The following is a 23,525-nucleotide window of genomic DNA, read 5'->3' as shown; positions in this document are numbered from 1 at the left end:
AAAATAAAAAATTCTAAAACTCCTTTTTATATTTCTTTTCACTGGCAGCAAAACACACTTGGGGTTAAATGCCTCACTTTTACACTTTTACAGCCTGAAAATGTTTTAAAGCAGGTGCAGCAGCCTCTCAAGTTCATGGTAATGTTAAACTCACTTGACAGTGCAGACAGTGACACTAGTGTTTCAGCAGCACCAGGCTGGCTTGGTGATTCGTGGAATGTTTCCAGCCATTCTAACTAAATTACTGTCAGCTGAGGGTGACAGTTTGGGACTACATCATATAATAACTGATTCAATTGTTTTTGCTTATGATTTTGGAATTTGCAGTTGTTTCTAAGAGACATAATGGATCCAACAGACTAGATCTACAGTCCCCATTCTCTGATCTGCTCTGAGCTCCTTGGATGTTCCCATTGTACTGTGAGTTGGCACAGAGAAGCTACCAACCGTAGTCCATTATGATCACTAACAGTAAGTTAGAGGCCTTGATAAGTTAAACCACCAATGATCATCTAAATAGGTATATGTGCATCCCCAAAAATATTGTCATTTGGGTTCTTAATTCAATGGAAAAATGTAAACTGTCATCTTTTATATTCATTACACATAAAGTGACATTTCTGACAGTTGTCCAGAAGATAACTATTGACACCCTTTACAAGGAGCGTAAGCCACAGAAGGTCATTGCTAAAAAAAAAAAAAATAAAAGGCTGGCTGTTTGCAGAGTGTTTTTTTTTTCATATTAATGGAAATTTGACTAGAAGGGAAAAAGGGGTTAAGAAAATGTACAGGAGCAACAAGGATGAACACAGTCTTGAGCCACCACACACAGACATCTCCAGGAAAGGGGCTACATCAGCTGCAATCCTAACATCAAGCCACTGCTGAACCAGAAACAACGTCACAAGCGTACAAACTGGGCTGAGGAGAAAAAAAAACTGGACTGTTGCTCAGTGGCACACAGTCCTCTTTTATATGAAAGTTTCAGCAGTCTGTGATGGTTTGGGGTGCCATGTTATCTGCGGGTGTTGGTCTGGCACTGCATTTCATTTCAAGTACAGACTCAACACAGCGTCTACCAGGAGATTTCAGAGCACTTCATGCTGCTGACAAGCTTTATGGAGACGCTGATTTCCTTTTCCAGCAGGTCTTAGCACCTGCCCACAGTGCCAAAATTAGTACCTAACTGTTTGCTGACCTTGATATTACTCTGCTTTGATTGGCCAGTCAAATCTCTGGACCTGAACCCTATAGAGAATCTATGAGGTCTTGTCAAGAGAAGATGAGAAACACCCGGCCCAGCAATACAGTCGAGCTAAAAAGCCATCATCAAATGAATGAAATTAACTCTCGAATCTTGCTGAAACCAACTTGAGCTCTTTCTTCATTACATTTGTCTGCGTGTGAAAGACATGAATTTACCCTGGAGCCTTATTCATCTAAATTTATTTTTAACAGTGATTTGTGGTTTTATCTGCTCACCAATAGTTCAAGCCATTTCACATCATGATTTGCGAGTTTTGTGATTTTTAGAACATGAGCGCACTTGCTGACCTCATCATGACCCATTCCAAGAACATCATGGTGTCTGTGCTCTGACAATAGACAGTACTGACTACTTTCTAAAAATACATAACAGTAACTTAAGTGACAAGGCAACTCTTTGTGCTCTTCCTTGTTCCTCTCTCAAATATCTTTTACAGGGGATTTTTTAGAAGCTGATGAGTAACTCATCAGCAGTACACACAGCACAGCCCGACATACAGAATCTACTAAATATCTTAAAATCAGCATTCTTGGGTTGGGTTGCAATTGTATGCATATGCTATAGAACTAGAGCTCTAGTTTAGATCGTTCTCGTCATCATGACACGGTCATGTTCTTTTTCTCCAGAGTCCAGTATGAAACCCTGAATTTGACCCATTACTTCTAGTTATATGACCTTATATTGTTTTAGTCACTCTTTGAAGGTGAAGTTGTGTATGTACTGTTTTGCCTTCACTGCAGCTCAGTAGGCCAGGATAAGGGTATAGAGCAAAATGATCAGTAACTGGCTATTTACAGTAACATCTGAGGGAAAACCACCTCTGCTAACCAGCTGAAGAGACGCACTGTTATGTAGCTAAGTGGAAAGGATAATATGTGGCCTGTACACTACTTTCAGTTGTTTTTTGGTATAAATTCACAAAAAAGGTCCCATCTGCATATTTGTATGCCATGCTATGTCATGCTTTTGCAGTAAATGTCCAGCCATTGGATTTTTTTCAAATATTTGTTCAGCACTCATTATTTATCTTAATAAAGGACTGATTTACCAAACCAGGCACCGGGTGGTACCCACAGGTAATACTGGGCTTCTGTTTCGGATATGTTTGAAGGGATCTTCTGGTGAATAACCACAAAGAAAAAAATGACTCCATCTGTCAACACAATGCACGCGTGTCACAACGCTCCTCAAGTGATGGTGTGTGTTAGGAGAGAGGTTTAAATGGCTTTGAGAGCTTGTGGGACTGTGTGAATAAGTGTGTGATGGGGAAATATCCAACTATAGGTGTGTGGACAGCAGTGAAGAATTCATTTGGACCTTTCTAGGAAAATGTGATTAAGCGGTGTAAGGCAATCATCAAGACCAAAGGAAGACCTACCTAGTTTTCTGTTGATAGCATCTAATCATCTAATTTCATTGAGGTAACCCCTTAAACTATATGAACATTTATGTGGGCACACATAATCAATTGGAAATTTACATTGTTAAGTTTATGTTACATTAGAAATACTGGGAAACTGACTGCCTCACTTTTTTCTAAATACATTTGTTCCATTTTAAGTGTAGAAATCGATTTAACCTAGATAAACTGTTCTTCAATAAAGTATAGCATATATTTTGAAATTCAGTTTAAAAAGTCAAATACTTCAAGTTAAATACTTGCTGCTTTTTCTTTATTAATGCTTTTTATATTAAAACATTTAAACCCACTTACTGTCCTGATAAACAGTTTTTACACATTACTGTACTCTGACTAAATGAGCTAGTCAAAGTGGCCTCCTTCTCATGTCCCAGATGTTTAAGGAATTTTGCATAACTCTAAACAGATCTTTACATCTTTAGCAGATAAACATAAAGCTCTTTACATCATGATTTGCCATATTGGCAGTGAGCTGTGTTACACACGACTTCATACTGGGATTCGTCTAACATTCCCATGCTGTTCTGCACAGTTAAACTACTCAAAATCTCCTGTCAATGTGCTTCAACATATTCCCGAACACACGTCCACCATCATCACAAAGTTCTGTGTGACACTGTTTATTTTGACCAATCAGTAATGACACTTGGAGATCCTGGCAAAACTGACGTTCTTAGAAGCGTTTACACAATATAGCGTGTTGTGGCAATACTCCTGTAGCAGATATGGGCGGAATGTAAAACTGGGTTGCAACCTGAGCTCTATTCTCTCTTTCCTCGACAGTCCAAATTTTGAACATATGGGTGGACACTGCAAATGTCCATTTCAGACCCAATCATCTGGATCCAGTTTACAAAACCGCTTACAAAAAAGTCTGATTAATGGCTCTTTGGGGCGACAGTGTTTTTCTACTGCGACTCTGCATCTCATCTTTAGTTCAAACTAGAGGTTTGTGACTCACCCCGTCTGTGTGTTTGCACAAGGAAGAATAACCACCAGGTATCACTGTTGCCTTCTTGCCCTTAGAGCTACTAAACCAACTCCCACTGATGAGTCAGCCATCACTTTCTCTTGTCTGTATGGTTCCCTTCATACAAACACACAGACACATGCTCATCGGCCACCTACACCAGCTGAGTCTCCTAAGCTCCACTGAAACCCGTGGCTCCAGATGGCATTTGTGTTGTTATTTTGCTCTTTAAGTCTGGGTGGACTCGTCGGCTCGAGAAGGCGGCGGCACACAATGTGACACCAACACAAACAGAACGCAAATACCAGGCAGAACAGATCATAAGCACCAATAATTGCACTTTGGCTCGCTAAGTGATGGGGCCCAAAGTCAATCTACAAGATGAAGATGATCTATGGAGAGTGTACCTGATTAACCTGATTTTGCACACTTAATCAGAAAGAAAGGATCACCTGCATCCCGCCTCCAGCACTGGCCCTAGTTTTCCAGTTCTGTCTGATGATTTGAACTAATAAATAACAAATATTCATTCATTAAGGTCCTTTATTCATTAAGGTGACAATCACTCAGTACGCTTGAGGAATGAAATGGACTCCAATGTGTAATCCTCAAATCCCTCATATGGAAACTTTACAGGAGAATAAGGAACCTTAACCTGACTTACTGAACAGTTCTTTAGTAAAGGAAGTGGTTATAAATACAGGCAGGTATATTAGTATTTGGACAGCGATACAGTTCTTATAATTCCATCTCCAAAATCTTTGGATTGTAAATGAAGCAAATAAGGTGAGACATGCCACTTTAATTGGACAAGCTAACCTACAACCAACATATGGGTTATTTTTAATCTCTTTGCAGTCAGTGACTACCTGAAGTCAGAAACCCATTAACACATCACCAAATGCTTTCCTCCCTTGATATGTTCTGCCAGGCCTTTAGAGCTGCCTTCTGTTGCTGCTTGTCTGTGGGTCTGAAGTTGAAGTCAGGTGTCTGCTACGTTTAGTTTCTTTGATTTAAGAAGCTCTTGGGTCACAGTTCAGACCTCACGGTTTACTACTAAGTGTAGTGTTGGGGGGGGGGCATTAATCAGCTTGAACTAATCAGCATTAATCAGCTTGAACTAAGCTTGAACTGAGCTTAGTAGTGCACATTGCTAACAGTTAATGGCAGGGGTTCCCTTTCATGACAACACCTACCTGTACTCACTATACTCTATAATATATATTACATTTTTGATTTCAGCTCAAATTGTTGTTAACTGGTAGAGCGAGCGACAGATGGAATCCCTATACTGTTTAGGATGAGCTTCATACTATGAGTCTGTGAGCTGTTCAGATCACTCTTAATGACTTACTGGGTAACAGGGGCACTGCCAGGGATTTTGGGCCCCATAAAAAGATACTACACTGGGCCCCACAACTCTAACAATTCTGCCAAAATACTCAATTTATACATTTTCTAGGGCCCCTGTCGGCCACAGACCCTTAGAATCGCCCTTAGAACCCCACCCCTATACAGTGCTCATGCTGGGTACATTATATCTGACTGGAGTTTACAACGCAGGAAAAGGTCTTTCACTCAAGCATGCACTTCAAGCACATTCACATGCAAGATTTCTGGTGCCAGCGACCGCTGGTACCTTCAGTCGGCACTTCACATGCTTGACTGGTCATTGCTAATAGGAACGCTTGGGATGAGTGTCGAACTGGTTACCGGGTGGAACTCAGTTCCAGCAGTTGTGGCATGGTCTTCATGTGTCTTCGCTCACACCTATAAGCTAGGCTTATAGGTGTATTCTCTGAGGGCTTGCGTACGCTAAACCGTGATCCCTGTACCGGGATTGATCGATATGAATACACGTACCGTCACACCTGTGTGTGTGCTGTAAAACGCCTGTTTTGCGACATCTGACTGAATTACTGATAAACAACAGTGATCCGGTTCTTCTGGCGGCCATACATGCCTCCACCATGTTTGAGCTCACCGGGCCATTCTTCAATTGTAAGGATGTACCGGATGTACCTAATGTAAATTCAGGACTTGGTTTTAACAAATAACAAGGGAACCGACCATGCCTGACCATGGAAATGCTCATCAGTTAAATGCTCCATTTTTGAGAACCAGCGCTGTGATTTCTTGGCTTACAAAATGTTACCTTTTCTCTGAGAACAGGATGTTCTATTCAAAGCAGCAGCGCTTCCACCTATACAGGCACTGTGTCTGACCTTAGAATCAGGAAATGGATCTGGAGAATCTGGAGGCTCAGAAATGAAACGGGAATGTTCTTCTTGCTTGTTTGTTAAATATTAGAAATTACATCCTGATTTAATATACATTATTTTTTTCAAAAGGATGACTGCAGTGAACACTTTTTATGTTCAGAAATATCAAGTGTCCCAAAAGCACAAAAAAAACTGTTCCCAGCCTGGAGGTGTGAGAGTTTTCTAAAATTAGATGCACATACAGACCATAGAAACGGTCAGAAATAAACATATCACTTCACTCAGAGTGGATGAGCTGCTAAAGAGCTGGTGGATGTTGTATAAACAAAAGCTCCCTACACATTTAAATATTAACCTTAATTGAAAGCTGAAATCGATCGTTCTCCTATATGGATTAAAAGCCCTGGCTTGCTCTTTCGTGCATTTGGCAGCCACTGCATGTGAACTAACTGGCAACACTGTGCTAAGAGTGGCGGCAAACGTAGCATTAAATATTTAAATAGACATTTCCTTTGATGTGCATTTAAAAAATAATAATTTCTCATTTCATTTTGATATAGCACTGTTTAGAGGTGGGCAGAAAGCTTAAGTGTAGGTGATCAGGGTGTTTCACTACAGTAATCGTGAAACCTGCACAAAAACCTGTGGCTGATTGGTTATCAGTCCATTATGACGTCATACTGTTATTAACAGGCTGATTACCCCACGCCCTGCTTCCCCATTAGCACCGTGCTGAACATGGAGGGACTGTTTAGTTGACTAAGTAATGATAGACATACAGATGAATTCGGACACTTCCTCATCATCAACACATGATTGACTGAGTCGTGTTCAAATCTCTCTACACACACACACACACACGCACGCACGCACGCACGCACACACACACACACACACTGAATTCTGAATTACAGTTAGTAAAGTATTGTGCTGCTGTTCCTGGAATCATATTTGACCGGTGTGTTGCTTAGCAACATAAACCTTTCTTGGAACTTCATGGGAAAGCAAGAAATTTATGGCATCCGGTGGCTCGTAACCATCACTTGCTTAAATGAGAAAAGTTCATTCCACGTGCTGTTGCTTAGTAACAGAGAGACTCTCAATGCATTTTGGGAAACGTCCGGCTAGAGGTAGTGCGCCACAATCACCAGTGCATTGTGGGAGATTGTAGTGCCCTTAAAATCACGATTCCGACTCTCAGAGAAAAAAGGCATATAGTAGTGCCCTAAAACTTAAATACGGAGACATTCGGTATTTTTTTTTTTGTTTGTTGTTGTTTTTTTTGGATGAATTATATATAAATATAACATATTTATTTTATTTATTTATTTAAATTATTTGCCACAATTATGTATATTCATAAGACCCCTCCTTCACCTCTAGGGCCAATCTAGGAGACAACTGTTAAAAAGCATAACGATTGTCTCCCATAAACATTTGTCCGCCCGTTAGGGGCACGGTTTGTGTAAGCGCCCCCACAGAAATGGACATTAGTGTCAGTGGGCTATTAAAAGATTAGCTTACTAGTGGCACAGACCAACAGGACCGTTTCACTCACTCTTCCCGTTTTTCCAGCCTTTTCAACATAAGGAAAAGGCTACAAGGAAAATGCATCCAGCGCCAAACATGTTTACAGTAACAGTAATCCGATTTAGGACACGTTACGGAGCACATTATTTTATGGCAGTGTTTTGGATGATCAGCTAGCTGCTGACTGCTTGACTCCGCAGGGGGGTTGTGTCTCCTCGTTGCGCCTCTAGATGGCTCCAAAAGCCCTAGAGAGGACAGAGCCTTCCTTCACCGGGATCCGCTTCTCCTCCTAAACCGTGGTCAGCCTTTTCCCTGTCTGAGAGAATTCATTCTGGACGTTACATTTGATACAAAACAAAAAATACAAAGTTTAAAATAAAGTGTTAAGATACTTTTAGAAAATAGAAACTCACATTTTCAGACCCATTCAGTATCATTTATTTATCGCCTATTTTAATTTGGGACTGGCATATCACTGACATCTCCATTTCTGCTTTTCTTTCTTTCAGTTTTTATTTTTATACATCATTTGAAAGCAGATGCACAACAAGCGACCCTGAATCGACAGAAATGCTCACATCCACTTTCCCACTTCCTTTAAAAGTTCAAACTTTTGTTCCCTTCGGCAAAATCCTCATTTTAACAGGTCACTTTTTCAGCCGAAATGGTCTGATAACTGCACCCTGCTGTCGATATGAAGTGAATCACACCTGATCAGAGGACACGGGGTCTCTCCGCTCCTCCGACTCTTAACTGTAGTTTCAGACGGAAACTGAAGTTTTATTGACTCTAAAAACAGCCCTGCTGTGAGTTCACTGATAAACACGCGCCATGTTGGCCGAGCCATGTGTCGGGGAGCTGTTTCTGCGTTTTGTAAAGCTGTAGAAATCTTAAAAAGTGTGCGCTATCGGCTCCTCTATCAGTGACACACACTCGCCCCCCTCACATGACTCTTATACCCAGGATGCTGCGCTCCGCTCCTCTGACGGGCGCGGAAGACGATACGGTCGGACTGGGGTTTCCTCAGAAAAGACGCCGATAGTCTTCCTCTCCAGCCTGGGAGAAAAAGCCGAGGAAACGAGCGTGTGTCGGTGTGTGGAGGCGTGTGGAGGCTCGTCCCGCTCGCCCCGCAGTGAGCTGTGAGGGGTTTCATCTGGAGCTCAAGTTCCTCGCTGTTAGAAACTCTTGAAGTTGTGCTGTTGTGACACCGGGGCGGCGAGCCTGCATGTGAGAGCCAGGAGGGAAAAGCGAGCCCTGACAACGAGACCTCCCCGACCGGCACCACAGGGTACTGTCACCGGCCTGTCTGTCAGCAGCTTCTGAGAGAATGAGGGACTAGCGAGGGTGTCCCTTGAGTCTTATATTGGCTCTTCTTGGATTTTGCGCACATTGTTTGAACGTTAAACTGTGTTATTTCGTGTCGTAGGGAGAGAGAGAGGTAGGGAGAGAGAGGTAGGGAGAGAGGTAGGGAGAGAGAGGTAGGGAGAGAGGTAGAGCTGCTGCCCTGTTGAAGAGCGCCGTCTGCTGGTAGGAACACGCAAGCAGCTGTTCTTCTGAGCTCACCTGAAAACAGCTGCGAAATGAGAGCCACTGTTTGTTCAAATTTCTGCATTTCTGCATAATGACACTACATTACAGTAAACAAAGTTATTCGGAGTGGTTCGTAGAGAAACTGTAAAGGAAAACACCTGTTTTAGAGACGGTTATAGTGAGAGCTGTTGGCTAACACTGGTGGTGACTGGATGGTGTGGAGAGTGTAACGCCGCTAGGAAGGTCCAGCACAGCAGGCTGGTCAGTTACATGGCTTTGCTTATTTTATTTTATTATTTTTTTATGCATGGTTTTGTGAACGTATTTAAATCCGTACATGGTGGAGAAGTAGCTTAATGCTTGGTGTTTGATTAAGGAAAATGCGGTATTTCTGGCTTCATTTAAGCTATGTGGGAATGTCCGGATCGGATCCAGTGGATTGGGATTCCGGGGCGATCTGGGCATGTTTGAATCCAGTGCTGGCTGGATCCAGTTCCTGTCTTTATTTTTACCACTGTGCTGTAGATGAGCGGTTGAAGTAAAGAACCTCAGGAAAGTCAGACAGATTAAAATGAAATATTAAATAAAATAAAAAATCAAATATTAAAATAGTAAATATTTACTACAATAATTACAATTGTAATTTCAAATAAATCAGTGTAGAATGTCCCCTTATATAACTTGCAATGCAACTTTACTGTCATTACATTAATATACTAATAGACAATGAATACAGTACATATAGAAATGCAGATATATACATGTGCAAATGTGTGCATGAAGGCAGGGTGATTTAGGTCCAAATTAGTTACTGTAACTAGTTCAGGAGTGTGTGCTGACGTAGACCTGTCTGGTATTATAGCATCATCACGTATGTAAACCGAGTGTACAGTGCAGTAATGGGTATTGCAGCTTGGTGATGAGGTACAGAGGATGATATACAGCTTATGTACTGAGAGGGAGTTCCAGAGTCCCTGAGTTAGTGGAGCTCAGTGTGTGTATGGTGGATGAACTGGAAGGATCAGAGTGATCAGCGTGTGTGTATATTTAGGTTGAAGTTGGTGTTTAACAGCAACTCTTCTTCAGAATCTGGTGGTTCTGGCTCGAATGTGACTGTACCTCTTTCCAGGTGGCAGGGGTTGAAAGAGAAAGTGGCTGGGGTGAGTGGGGTCAGAGGAAGTGCTGGTGGCATTTGTCCAGCATCTTTTGTTGTAGGGGTTCTGTATGGGTGGGAGAGCTCAGAGTCAGAGAAATTCTCTGCAGTGAACCATTTCTCATTTGGCTGCATGGGGAATTAAGGAGGAATGTTCATTTTCAGCCTACTAGACCCTGCATGAATAACGTAGGGGTGTAATAGTACACATTTTTGTGTTTGATATGATTTTTGGTTGTGATTAAGTTTGACTTTCGATATTTGTTAAAGTCTCAAATGAAAAGGGAAAAAACATCAATTTGCATGAATAGCTAATAAAGGCAAGGTTATTTATTTCTAGTAATTTTGGAACAATTTTACTGGTGAACAGATTCCTAATGTTGTACACTGACACAGGTTTCAAATGAAGAAGAGCTGGAGGGACATTTTTTACTGTACTAAAATTGTTACACCGTTTAGATTAGAAGGAACATGTGAACGACTGAAATGCAGCCAAGGTGAAACTGAAGCTAATCTCTCTGGATAGTTGCCAGGATAGGCCTTAAATAAGGCAGCGATTGGGATTAAACCTTCCGAGGCATTGATTTCAGTTTTGGTGTTATCTGAGACGTTAGTATTAAAGGTACATGCAATATTTTATATATTCCACATTTCTGTATAATTGTTTGAGAGTTGTAAACAAGGTCATTCAGAGTGGTTTGGTGTGAACTACTGGTTCAGTGTAGAGAAACTAGTTTGCCTTACAATACCCCTCAACTATGAAGGGACTTAAAAATACAGTTCAGTTGAAAAACTTTTCAAAATGATCATAAAACAATGTCTTAATTGGGCAGAAAATAGGTGGACTTGCCCTTTAAGCATGTGTGCATTTCAGTCGGGTGCTTTTTCAAACCGCTCCCTTGTGCAAATAAGGCATTTGGTCGGCCTTATCTGTTACGTGCCAGAAAGGGAGCTTTCTAAATGTCTTGAAGCTTCTTTAAACGGGTGAAAAGACTTCATACCGGTTGACGAGAATGAGGCTTATGCTTTGGCTGTGTATGAATGGAACTTTTTATAGGCCTACTCAGAAAGCTACACTGTGTCGTCCTGCTCTCTTATTTAATAGGGCTGAACAAGATATTGGATGTTAGTCGTCACTGTAAAACAGCCCCCAGGACTCTCCAGTGAAACGCTCCTAACAAATCATAGAAATTGATGATATGTGTCTGAGCAGCGGCTTGTCAGTTTCTTAGAAAGTATTTTTCCTGCTCTTGGTGGTCATCGTGACTACGCCAGTAACATATTTCAGAAGACGACGCTGGACAGTCTCGAGCAGTTGCAGCTTTGAAAGTGATAAGGAAAGGACACCTATTAAATTACCGGCGCAGCTAGGCTGCCAGTGTAACTGATAGAGAACAGGAGCGCTAGGTGATGAGTGGGTCAAAGGTTACCCTGGGGATCTGATGAGGTCCAAGTGGTTTAAATGAATGAAAAATCCACATCTAAGTGAAAACACATGACTTCAGGATGGTTGAACCAGCCCAAATCAAGTCACTTCACTTTATTAAATAAGTCATGCCAGTTTAAAGGAAACCCTACATTTTTTTTGGCATTTTTGTTGTAAATACTCTCTCTCTCTCTCTCTCTCTCTCTCTCTCTCTCTGTCTCGCTTTTGAGCTCTAACTGAAAAACTAAGCTCTATATAATATTCTCAAGAAAAACACTGATTGTCTTATGTTCCCAATGTTAAGTTATTATAAACAGAAAACTTCCATTTTCACAAGCCTTAGAAGAAGGCTCACCAAGTTTTGCATGATTAAATGGTGGAGATGTAAACAAAGGCATGCCAAGTGCTTTGGTGTAAACTGCTTCATAATAGAGAAGTTTTGCAGAGCCGAAAATATTGTTTTACAGTAGTTTCGAGATCAACCAGCCCCTCCATACTTGATGGCAATGGTCAAAAGCCGATCAGCACCTAGAGCCCTTCGAACTTCAAGTACAGCTCGGCTCGACCCGCCATCCCTCAAAATCCACGGAAGACAAGCGTCCAGCCTTTTTTCTGTCCTGGCACCAAAGTGGTGGAACGAGCTTCCCCTGGGTGTCCGAACAGAAGAGTCGCTCGCTAGTACTATGGTCACCTTATTGACTTGTGCTTAGTAATGTCTAAAGCTTAAAGGTATCTTTGAATGGTCAGTCTATTGAAACTAGCGGAGATTTTTCTTGGGTAAATAGCAAAGCACTTTTGTAAGTCACTCTGGATAAGAGCATCTGCTAAATGCCTTAAATGTAAATGTTTTGGCCTAAAATGTCTTTTTTTCAACTGCAATCTTGGTGGAACGCCACAGTACATGCGTGGTGTAAGTGTAGGCAAAATGGTCCCCAGAGGAAGCTATTCTACCATCAGCAGCATTGCGTATAACAATGAGAAGAGTAGCGTTGTTCACTGGTCATTTTGAATATTGGTGTTGTAGATATTGCCAACCCTGGTTCCCATCATGTTAAGAAATAACATTAAAAGAACAATCAGAAGCTCATACTTTTGGCCTGATTTGTGACGGTTTCACATACTCGTGGTTCAGAGAGGACAGAGGCTGGCCTTTGTCAGTGACTGCCTGCTGGAACACAATAGTTTACACTTGTTTCTTTTGTTCACTTTGCGTTTTTGTTTTTTTGTTTTTGTCATGAGGCGGAGTTTGACCCCGTTTCATGTTGATTAAGTTGAATTTATTTGTGTCTGTGTGTCTGAGATTGTTTCTTCTGCATGATGGAATTCGAATGGAGAAGACATTGGAGCAGCCCATATTTCTGAATTATGTATAAAATATCAAAATATTGTAAAAAAACTAAAAAGTGTAAATTCATGCATGGAAGGGACTCCTACTTTCTCACTGTCTCTCTCTCACTCTCTCAGTGAACATGGAGCACAGGATAGTCTTCACTACGTTGGATACAGTGTGTGCGGAAGTGGTCTCTGCCGTCTCAGACCAGGTCAACCTGCTGTCCAATGATGCCACCAATCAGCTGTTGGCGGCAATGAGGCGCATTCAGGAGCATGGCCGTGCTGTGGAAGCGCTGGTCGCCGGCTTCACTGCTGTGTACCACCTGTATGATTTCGACCCAAAGACTCCGGGGAATGGGTACCGCACATTAGTAAAGGTATACTTTTTTTTTATTTTTTTTTTTTATAAATCTAGGGGCCCTTGAGCTAATCAGCACTATGTGAGGGTCTTGGTCAGTTGCAGGTGATCTGAACACAATCAGATTGATCTATCATCTTAGTGGTGTATTATTTGCTTGTCTCCTCAGGTCCTGTTATGATGTTTGTGTGGGTTAATGTTTTATTTATCTGGGCATTTCTGGCCATCCTCTTTTTACTCCTGACCGAGACTGACCTGTAATGTGCCTCAATCAAAAAGCAGGCCAAACTGAAATATTCCCTATATCTTCCCTATATATTCCCTATATCTTCAGCAAATTGGAGGGGTCATTCAAAATGGTCAGCCTTGTTTCCATATATAGACTGGAGAGTGAAGAGTATGTTTTAAAACCTCAAACTTTAGCAGGTGTTTCTTTTGGCTTGCTTTTGTCTACAGGTGGTGCAGTCCTGCCTTCTTCATATAATCCAGAAGGGCCGCTACATTGTCTCCAACTGCGGGGGTGTGTTTTTCCGAGTGGACCACAACGCCTGTGAGATGGAAGCGTACTGCGTGGCTCTTTGTCAGCTACGAGCATTGCTGTACGTGGCCCGGCGCTTGCTTAACGACAATGAACACGGGCAGCTCTACTCACAGGACGACTGTGGCCTGAGCGAGAAGTTCATGAAGGAATACACATCCATGCACAAGGCTTGTTTCTATGGCCGCTGCTTGGGTTTTCAGGTGAGTAATCTCATGCCTGCACTTGTGTTTATTCTTGTGTCCACACATCTGTTGTGGGCTGACCTGTGCTTATTGATATCTCATCTCATTGCTCCTCATTTTCAGATGGCACTGACTTTAACTTTCAGAACATCTAAATGCTTAAAGATAGAAGTAACAAACTGAAGGTATTTCGGTGAAAAGTCAGACATGCAGTTTCGTGTTGTGTGTGTGTGTATGAGTGATCTAGTGTTACCTATTACCTATGAATTTCCACCTGGCATTAGAATAATAAACAGATTAAATTTGTGATTTAAAAAGTGGCATATTGACCTGCGAGCTCTATTTCCACATTCATAAATACATGAATTATATGAAAAACACAAGCTTTTATAGTTAGTTTTATAGTTAGCTTTTATAGTTTATAGTTTTAAAGTAAGTTTTATAGTAAGTCTTTGGAGAAACTGTAATTTATTCCCACTACTATTACCATGTTGAGTTATTAGGCTAGGTGATCTCACATAGCCCTGCTTACTGATTTATAATACTGCCTGACAGAAATGCATAGAAGTATTAACAAAATACAGGCTTTGAGAGTTTTGATAAGCTAGCCTTGGGGTCATGTGAACATTATTTAGATTTGTTTTGCAAGACTGTTCTTTAAATATGTCATAAATATACTTTGATATGTAATATTTGTTATGTATAAAATGCATTCTACTAAAAGGACAAATGTCTTTTTTTTGTTTACTCTCTTCTTTACTTTTTTTTGTTTTACTTTTGTTTAACTTTCCCTCTACCCAGTTTTCTCCATCTCTCAGACCTTTCCTGCAGACAGTGGTGATCAGTATGGTGTCTTTCGGAGAGAACTACAAGAAACAGCAGACTAGATTAGGTCAGTGCAATGCAGATCTGCAGTGGAAAGCTGTACAGTATATTTATATAACTACATTACATTTCCCATGATACCATATTGCAGTTCATGATCAGAACCGTGATTGTTAAAAAGCATAGTGCTGATTCCAATTTCTAGGATTTTTGCAATAGCTGGATATAAGGAAATATCTCGCAGTGCTCAGTGCTCAGATTTAAGTGATAGAGTAAAGAAATCGAGATTTGTTCATATTAAAATATAAGCTGCAGAACAATCTTGAATCTTAAATGATGGCATTAATGTGCCTAACATGTGTACTATACAGTACATCCATTGATTAGTTATACTTGGAGAAAAGATTGATTTGATTTCTGAGTAAATGGTTCAGAAATCAGAATCACTGCCATTAGAGTCACAGGCCAGGTTGTAGGTGATGGCAGATTTAGCATCAACCCATCAGCATTTCACCCAGATGGGTTGAACTTGCTTGGGACAATGATCAAGATCTCATTTGCATAATGGTAAATGATTATAATGATAAATTCATTATGAATTGCTGAAAATAAGTTGGAAAAGGTATTGCTTTGAGGTCTTTGAATCTACAATATAATTTTCCATGTTTTAGTGCAGCTTGATGTTCTGTCTATAGGGAGGGCTGCTCTGTCGGTCTTTACATCTGGGAAGTATGTGATGGACCCTGAGCTGAGGGGGGCGGAGTTTGAACGCATCACTCAGAACCTGGACATGCAGTTCTGGAAAACCTTTTGGAACATCACCGAGACGGAGCTGATCTCAGTCAGTTGGAATTTCTTCTTCTTTTCTTAAGCACTAATAAAGCTGAAGTGGCTTCACCAAAGGGATTGTAAAGAAAAGTGTAATGTAATCTGGAAAGATTTAATTGGCCAATTCAAGGGTAATTTTTTCAGATTATTCAGGGTGAAAAACAGTATGAAAAAATATATATGTTTGGAATAGTGTATAATTGATGTATCCTATCCTCTGTATTTCCTATAGCTCAGTTGCACTTATTTCTATGAGTGTGTAGTTTGTAGTTTGAGTTCTGTGGAATCATCTAAACAGTGGTTACCAACCCTGGTCCTGCCCAGCACATTTAGTGGTTTCCACCTCCAATACACTTCCTCCAACATACTTCCTCCTTCAACAAACTCAGGAAGTACATGTGAAGGACAGGGAGGTGCTCCACGACAAGGGTTGGGAACAACTGACCTTAAATTTTGAATCGAACTGGTCTTCCCAGTAAAAGAATAAGCCAGTGCATTCTCTTCTAATGTGTGTTTAGCTCCAGCTGTTGTAGTAAGCTGAGGTAGTCCAGTTTGTTTTCAAAGAAGGAGGAAGGAGATGTTAAAAGGCTACTGTTAGCTTTTAGCCTAGCACGGATGCTGTTCACCTTCCTGGCTTTCACTTCACCACATACCGAGTTTTAGCTCCTCTTTTGAGGACGCTGACACAGGTAAAGCCTCACACACAGATTATTCTATTTATAGGACAGATGAATCAGGTAGAGATTGGTAGGTCTAATTTTTCTCACTCTCTCTTTCTCTCTCTCTCTCTCACACACTCTTTCTGTCTCTTTCTCCAGGGTTTAGCAAGCATCACATCTAACACAGTGCAGGTGAATCTGACACTGTCAGTTCCTGGAGAGCCACTAAGTATGCCTCTGGCCTCAGATCCAAGCCTGGCTGTTACGGTGTCCCCTCCTGTGGCCCACTGGGGTCCAGGCCCTGTGCACGTGCGCCTCATCTCTCACACACTCCGCGAGGGCCAGGTGTGCTTTAATAACTTGTACCATGCAGACTTGAATATTGTACTTCTACAAAAGTTTGGATTTTTGATTTTTTTTAAAAGTAGTAAACAGTCTGATAATAAAAATATCCAACAATATTTTCAACAAATGCTAATGCACACTTACTCTGTCCTTCATAATATTAAAAATAATCAAAATAAAATGTTTGGGCATTTTACAGTCAGGATTTAGTAACTTAGCTTTAGCTTAGCTTGTTTTTTTAACATTTCTCCACAGAAGGCCTCTAGTTTTAAAATGTTTTCAAATCACCTTGTGTGTCCAGCTTGTTTAAGGACTATCCTAGTGCTGGGTGATATGACCTCAAATCAGGATCACAAGTAATTGTAAACATTGTACTCTGATTAAGATTAATATGCGATTATATACAAGCTGCTTCAGTTGCTCACTTGGTTTGGGTTGGCCTCCATGAGGTTTTGAGGTATTATTTGGGTCACTCTATTGTAAAAGCCGACATCTTTTCAGCTTCAGCCTTTGAACAAATGATCCCTCCACAGTCTTTTTGGGGCTTAGTCTGTTGGCTACTTTAAACATTGAGGTAATTTGCAGGTAATTTTCTTTTTATGACACTTTGTGCAAACAGTCCTGCACAATAGAACGGTGTACTACTCGCTAGGCAGTCAATTGGGAGTTTTACTTTGCCATTTTGTTTATGAGCATAAGAGCAGTTCTCAAGTTTTCATGTTCTTCCAGATCTCATATTGACTGCCACAGTTTCCCTAAAGTCTTTTTATAGCCTTCTCCTATCTTGTGGGCATTGATTACTTTTGGTTTCAGTTCGGTTTCTTAAAGCAGCCCATCGGTAGTGTGTGTTTAGTATATTCAAGGTTGGAATAGTTAGAGAATTTGATTCCACTGACAGAGTAATAAACAGAGAGGCTGTGTTTACTACTTATTAATTACTAAAAACAAGATACGTCAGTCGGCCAAGAGTGCCCAAACGTTGGCATAAGACTGTACACAATAAGCAGTATTTTTGGATGTTTAATAAATATTTGTAACATGTAACAATACAGTATATGCTATTATGACATTATATCACAATGTATCATATCTTATTGCATCATGTGTCATGTTGTATTCCTCTGTTTGTCTGTAGGACAGTGCAGAGCTGCTGGCACTCTCTCGTTCTGAGAGGCCTCAGCGTTCTCTCTCTGTGGGCTTCAGGAACCAGAAAAGCCCTCCATCTCCATGGCTACTCATCCACTTCCATGGAGGAGGATTTGTTGCACAGACCTCCAAATCTCATGAAGTATACTAAATAACTTGAACTCTTTAAATTCCCAGGCTTATGACATCTTAAGGGGTATTATTTATTCAAATAAAATGAAATACCATGTAAAGTTGTTCAACAAAAATCTAAATGTCCCAGTGTAGAATCATTAGCTTGGCCACAGTGATTTCCTGCCTGAACATCCTGTTTTAGAAGTAGTTAGGAGTTAGGTCTTAAGGAAGGGAAGCATGCATTCTGATTGATTCATATTAGCAGCTCTCAAGCAGGCTTTTTGCTTGGCTTACTGTACTTGGTCTATATTTGTCCTGGATATCTGTCTCTTTACAGAGTTATCTAAAGACCTGGTCAAGAGATTTGAATGTGCCTATTCTTTCTGTGGATTACTCACTGGCCCCTGAAGCCCCCTTCCCTCGTGCCCTGGAAGAGTGTTTCTATGCTTACTGCTGGGCCCTAAAGAACTGTCACTTGCTGGGTTTGTGCTACAGCACACACAAACACAAAAATTTGCGATTGAAATGTCCCTTTAGTTTTAAGCTTAATGGTCAGTGTTAAGAAATCCATAAATAATGCCCCTCTAATTTTCTCTCAGGCTCAACAGCAGAGCGTGTGTGTCTGGCGGGGGACAGCGCGGGTGGAAACCTTTGCCTCACAGTTTCAATGAAGGCGATGTCTCACGGTGTACGAACGCCTGATGGCATCATGGCAGCATATCCAGCGACACTTTTGACAACCGATGTCTCACCGTCCCGCCTTCTCACCCTAATTGACCCACTGCTGCCCCTGAGTGTGCTTTGTAGATGCATCAATGCCTACACTGGTAAGACAACAGTAATTACACAAGTGTTCATTGGCCCCTAAGAGTGCTACTACTCTACTACCAGCTACTAAAGGTCTACTAGGTTAAATGTAATCCTACCTAAGTGTGAAAAATCGGTCTTGCTTAATGGTAATTGATAAACCTAGGCAATGTGGAATGATGACATTATGATGATCCATTACATTTGTGCCATTGGTTAACACCAATGTTTTATCCAAGTTCAACATAAATGACACTTTAAATGACCACTGCAGTCTTAGAATTATTTAACCACTTAATGAGCAGTGCCTTTAAAACTTAGTAGAACACCAAACGTGATCCATAGCTAGACTTCGGCCAGCGTTCCTGAGGAATCTTAGCCCATTCTTTATGGGTAGTGGCCTCTAGTTTACTAATATTCCTGGGTCTTCTTCAAATCCCACCAATTATTTTTCTGTATGAGGTTTAAGTCAGGCAACTGATGATCACTCCAGAATCTTCCAGGACTTCTAGGACTGGATTTGAGGTGTGCTTGGGAAGATTTTCTTATTGGAAGGTTCAGTGATGCCCAAGCTTCGGCCTGACGTTTTCTCCTAGGATTTCCTGATACTTGATTGAATCCATGTTGCCCTTCTACACACTGCAGGTTTCCAGTGCCAGAGAAAGCTCCAGCAGCTCCAGAACATCACGAGCCACCGCCATGCTTCACTCTAGGCAGGGTGTTCTTTTTAGCGTATGCTTCATTCTTCCTCCTGCAGACATACTGCTGATCCATAGACTAGACATTTTCCCCCATATCATGCCATAGAATAGAATTCTAAAATTTCTGTGGCTGAGTTTATATGGTTTTCAGCAGATTGGAGATGATGGCGTCATCTCTGTCTTTTTACTCCACCAAGATTATGAAATGTATGATAAAACAGCTGTACAGTACAACTGTATTCTACACTATTGTGGTAAATCTTTGGCAATGCATCTGCAATTCGCATGTGTGCTGTGATGTGAGGAGCCATTCAAACAGATCACGAATCAAGTACAATCCTTTACACCACTAGTAGGCAGTTATATAGAGGCAGTAGTGCTGCAACAGTTATGAACTGAAACCAAACTCTGTGGTCATGGTGTGCATGACTCAAACAATGCCTTTTCTCTATTATTTAATTATTTGTTTATTTATTTATTTGAGAGCATGCACAAGTACTTCATTTCTACAGTTACAACTGTCAAACTGGTCTTTCAACCTATTTTCAAGTCACAAATACCTTGCTAACCAGCTGAAGTTGAATCAGGTGCATTAAATAAGTAGGATCGCTAAACTCTGCAGTGTTTTAGTCGATCAGGACTGGCATCTGACACTATATAACACAAACACAGCTCGTTCTTCTCTTAAAGGGAAAGTACACCGTATATACGGAGCATTAAAAAAAATGCTCTTCATTTACAAACTACAAAACTACACATCAAAATAACATTTATTCACTACTGTTGTTTTGTTTTTTTCTGTTTTTGGCAACACTCACAAGTGGAAGCTCTGGATGCAAATGCAGGCACAGTTTAAGCTTGGCAGCATGGCAAAGACCTCTACCAAAACAAAAAACGTCCAAAGGTCAACAACGCAAGCAAGCAGGCTACGGGTAGACTAGTATGCATAGTCAAGGGAAAGAAGGACAGACTAACTCAGAACAGAAAATGCTGCAGGACTTTACAAACACCTGACACACACTGAGTGCTGATGAGACTTGGGTAAGAGCCAAGTCAGGGTGGTTTTAGTGATTAGTAGTCAGATGACGAAGAACGTTGTAGAGCAGGAGGGAGCATGTTCGCATGCCTGACAAAATCAAAGATGTTAACCAAAATAAATAAATAACTTGGTCAGTTTACACTTAAATTTTACAGGTTTTTCTGTTTTGTTTAAAATATATTTGTTTTTGGGAAGTCAGAACACAAATTTTACCTAAATAAATAAATCAATCATTGCTGAACTATGATTTTAAATGAACCATGACCGAAGAGGGTGAACTAGTACATCCCTAGTAGTTAGTAGGCATGTACAATGGTAGGTAGCTATGTATGAAATAAAACGAAGTTACATACATGGTAGTTGGATAGGTGGACCGATACATAGTTGCATAGGTAGTTGCATATGATCTAGGTATGCAAGCAATAGGTAGTTACATACACTCAAAGAAAAAGGGTTTTCCATAGTACTGAAAAAGGGATTCTTTGACTTGCAGTGTGTTGGTCAATCCAGTTATGTCACTGTCGTTTTTTTTTTTTGTTGTTGTTGTTGTTGTTGCCCAGATAGTATAGAAAGTATAACAGGGTAATAAAAAAAGATTTAAAAAATAAGTATGTATCACTTGATTTGTAATCCATCTCTGGTATGAAGAAGGCACTAAATAAATGAAACTTTACATTTCTTGTGAGCTGACTATGTTTGTAATATTTTACTCTCACTACTCTTGTACATCCCCAGGTACAGACAGTGAGTCGGTGCAGCCCATGCAACACCTAGACACTCTGAGTGCTCTGGGACGGGACACTGCCGTGTTACTAGTGGACATCACACATGGAGCTTCCAACTGGCTGCAGTCACTACTCAACCAAACCTCTGTAGCGTCGGCACCACCAACTAGGTCTGCCAATGGGCCTCAAGATGCTGCGCCTCACTCTGAAGACATGCTACAGGGCACCACAGAATTCCCAGAAGGCTTTGAACCACTGCGCTCAGGGTGTCTGGCGGATATTAGGACCCCATGCACCCCCATAATGAAGAATCCCTTTGTTTCTCCTTTACTTGCGCCGGACATTCTTCTCAAGGGCCTGCCACCAGTGCACCTAGTGGTAAGAAGCTGAATTTGGTTTTGGCAGAAAAGTATAGCTAATTCATACAGAGCAGGATTGTCTAAATTCATTGTAGCCTTATGTTTGGCACATTCTTCTGTTAAAACACATACATGTAGTATAAGCTGATATTTCATGATTGTGATGGATAGAAGGCCTAATCACAGAAGTAAAGCTATGAACTAAGATGCAGAGAACTCCTGATAATGTGTGATGAGAATGGTTTGGAGTTAGACATGACCGCCACGGCAAGAAAAACATAGCGATAGAAAAAGATGCAAATATTGGCCGAATTGGCAGAAAAAAAAACAAACAGGAAGAGGCAAATCCCACTATTGGTAAAAATAAATGTATAGTTCTCTGAGTTTTTATCCTGAGCTACAGCACACTGGTTGGTAATGATTACAGTCTTTCTCTAATTGGTCTAAAATATCCAAAACATTTTATTTATGTTTCCTTCTCGATATATTTATGATTATTTATATTTTCTGTAACTCATCACAGTAAAAACATATTTCCAACCATTTTTTAAGAGTTATTGTTTTCCCAAATGTTTGACTGAGGTTTCAAAATTATCTCCCTTAGGCTTCGGCTTTGGATGCCCTGTTGGACGATTCTGTGATGTTTGCTAAAAAGCTGAGGAGCATTGGCCAGCCAGTGACCTTGACTGTGGTGGAGGACCTCCCACATGGCTTTCTTAGCCTATCACAGATTTCCACAGAGACTCAGGAAGCAGTAGATATCTGTGTGGGACGAATCCGAGAGGTCTTTGAGCAAGACCCACCTCCTAAAACGCACAAGCAACCAAATCTCAACCAGAAAAACAACACTGTGTTTGACTAAGCTGCAATTTTAGGAACCACTGATGCTTCTGGAAACGATAAAAGCAGACTTTCTAAGCTAGTTAAAAAAATAAATAAGTAAATAAAGGGACAGAAAAAAATTTAAGGGAGACAATTCTAATTAAATTAAATGTCTGCACACTTCCATGTCTTAAAGGATCAATGGACCATTTATCGCCAAAACATTTTCCATTGTTAGTTTTGCATTTTTCTTAATTGATTTTGGTGTTTTTGGGTGCTATGCATGCTTCTACAATGACCTTACAGGCTTTCGCAGGGTATAGAACTGCTACCACTACTGAGTTTCACATGGAGTTGGACAAAAAAAAAAAGTTACATAACATTGTCCAGTTATTGTGTTAATTTAGAATAAATCGCTTTACTTACTAGCTTGATGCATAGTGTTCTGGGTGTTCGGGCAGTACCTGTATTGTTATGCCTGAGAAGGAGGATTCTGAAGTTCACGTGTTTGGAAGATGATGCCATAACAAATCACTGCTCTAAACATTCAAACGAGTTGTAAATACTAGTTAAGTCCCAGAATTGATTGAAATTTTAATCTTGTCCTTTATGGAAACTTTGATGGGAGTATTTTCTTATTTTAGAAGCATGCATTTCTCTCAGAAAAACCCAAACATTAAAAATAAAAAACCTGGAAACTTGAAAAATGTTTTGGGAAAAATGTTGGGGTTTGTAAGTACCATAGTTAAATGGGAATACTATTGAGTTTCTGTATGATTACATGGTTAAGATGTACATACAGCGCTGTTTCAGCTTTGGTCTGAAATGCTCTGATTGAGAGAAACTTTGTTGACAGTGGTGATGGGAACCAATCATCTAAATAGATCAATTCCTCTAAAAGCTACATCACAGAAACGTATTACATTAAAATGGTATGTGCTATAATATGTTGCTAGATTCCTGAGACATGAAAGTTATATGTAAGACTTTGTAACATTTAACAGTCCCCAGAGAAATCTAATTTTCCTAAATTTGCCTCTCATTTATCACCAGCAGCATATATAACTAATATTACACAGGCACATACAAGTTCACTGGTGGTTTATAATAGTTGTGCAATGTTCAAATGGTTATTCAATTTTTCAGTGTTTATATGCATTGTAAACATTGTGACCCCTGGTTCCTGTCACCACCATCATTGGTGTGTACTACTGGGAAATCAGT

At 40.5% G+C, this 23,525-nt stretch overlaps 1 protein-coding gene across 1 annotated transcript; it reads left to right on the top strand.

Annotated features, from left to right (window-relative positions):
• Positions 1 to 8,376: 8,376 nt before the first annotated feature.
• lipea (lipase, hormone-sensitive a) lies at positions 8,377 to 22,477 on the top strand. Its single transcript, XM_072675774.1, has 11 exons — positions 8,377 to 8,697; positions 12,983 to 13,227; positions 13,665 to 13,949; positions 14,733 to 14,823; positions 15,452 to 15,597; positions 16,403 to 16,588; positions 17,724 to 17,876; positions 18,186 to 18,330; positions 18,448 to 18,675; positions 21,131 to 21,498; positions 22,084 to 22,477. Exons 2-11 carry the CDS (start codon positions 12,988 to 12,990, stop codon positions 22,339 to 22,341), a joined length of 2,100 nt encoding a protein of 699 aa, XP_072531875.1. The 5' UTR covers positions 8,377 to 8,697; positions 12,983 to 12,987; the 3' UTR covers positions 22,342 to 22,477.
• The last annotated feature ends 1,048 nt before the right edge of the window (positions 22,478 to 23,525 follow it).

The sequence above is a fragment of the Salminus brasiliensis genome, chromosome 3 (assembly GCF_030463535.1).
Source record: "Salminus brasiliensis chromosome 3, fSalBra1.hap2, whole genome shotgun sequence".
NCBI classification, from domain to species: domain Eukaryota; kingdom Metazoa; phylum Chordata; class Actinopteri; order Characiformes; family Bryconidae; genus Salminus; species Salminus brasiliensis.
This window is presented reverse-complemented; position numbering and strand designations above follow the sequence as displayed.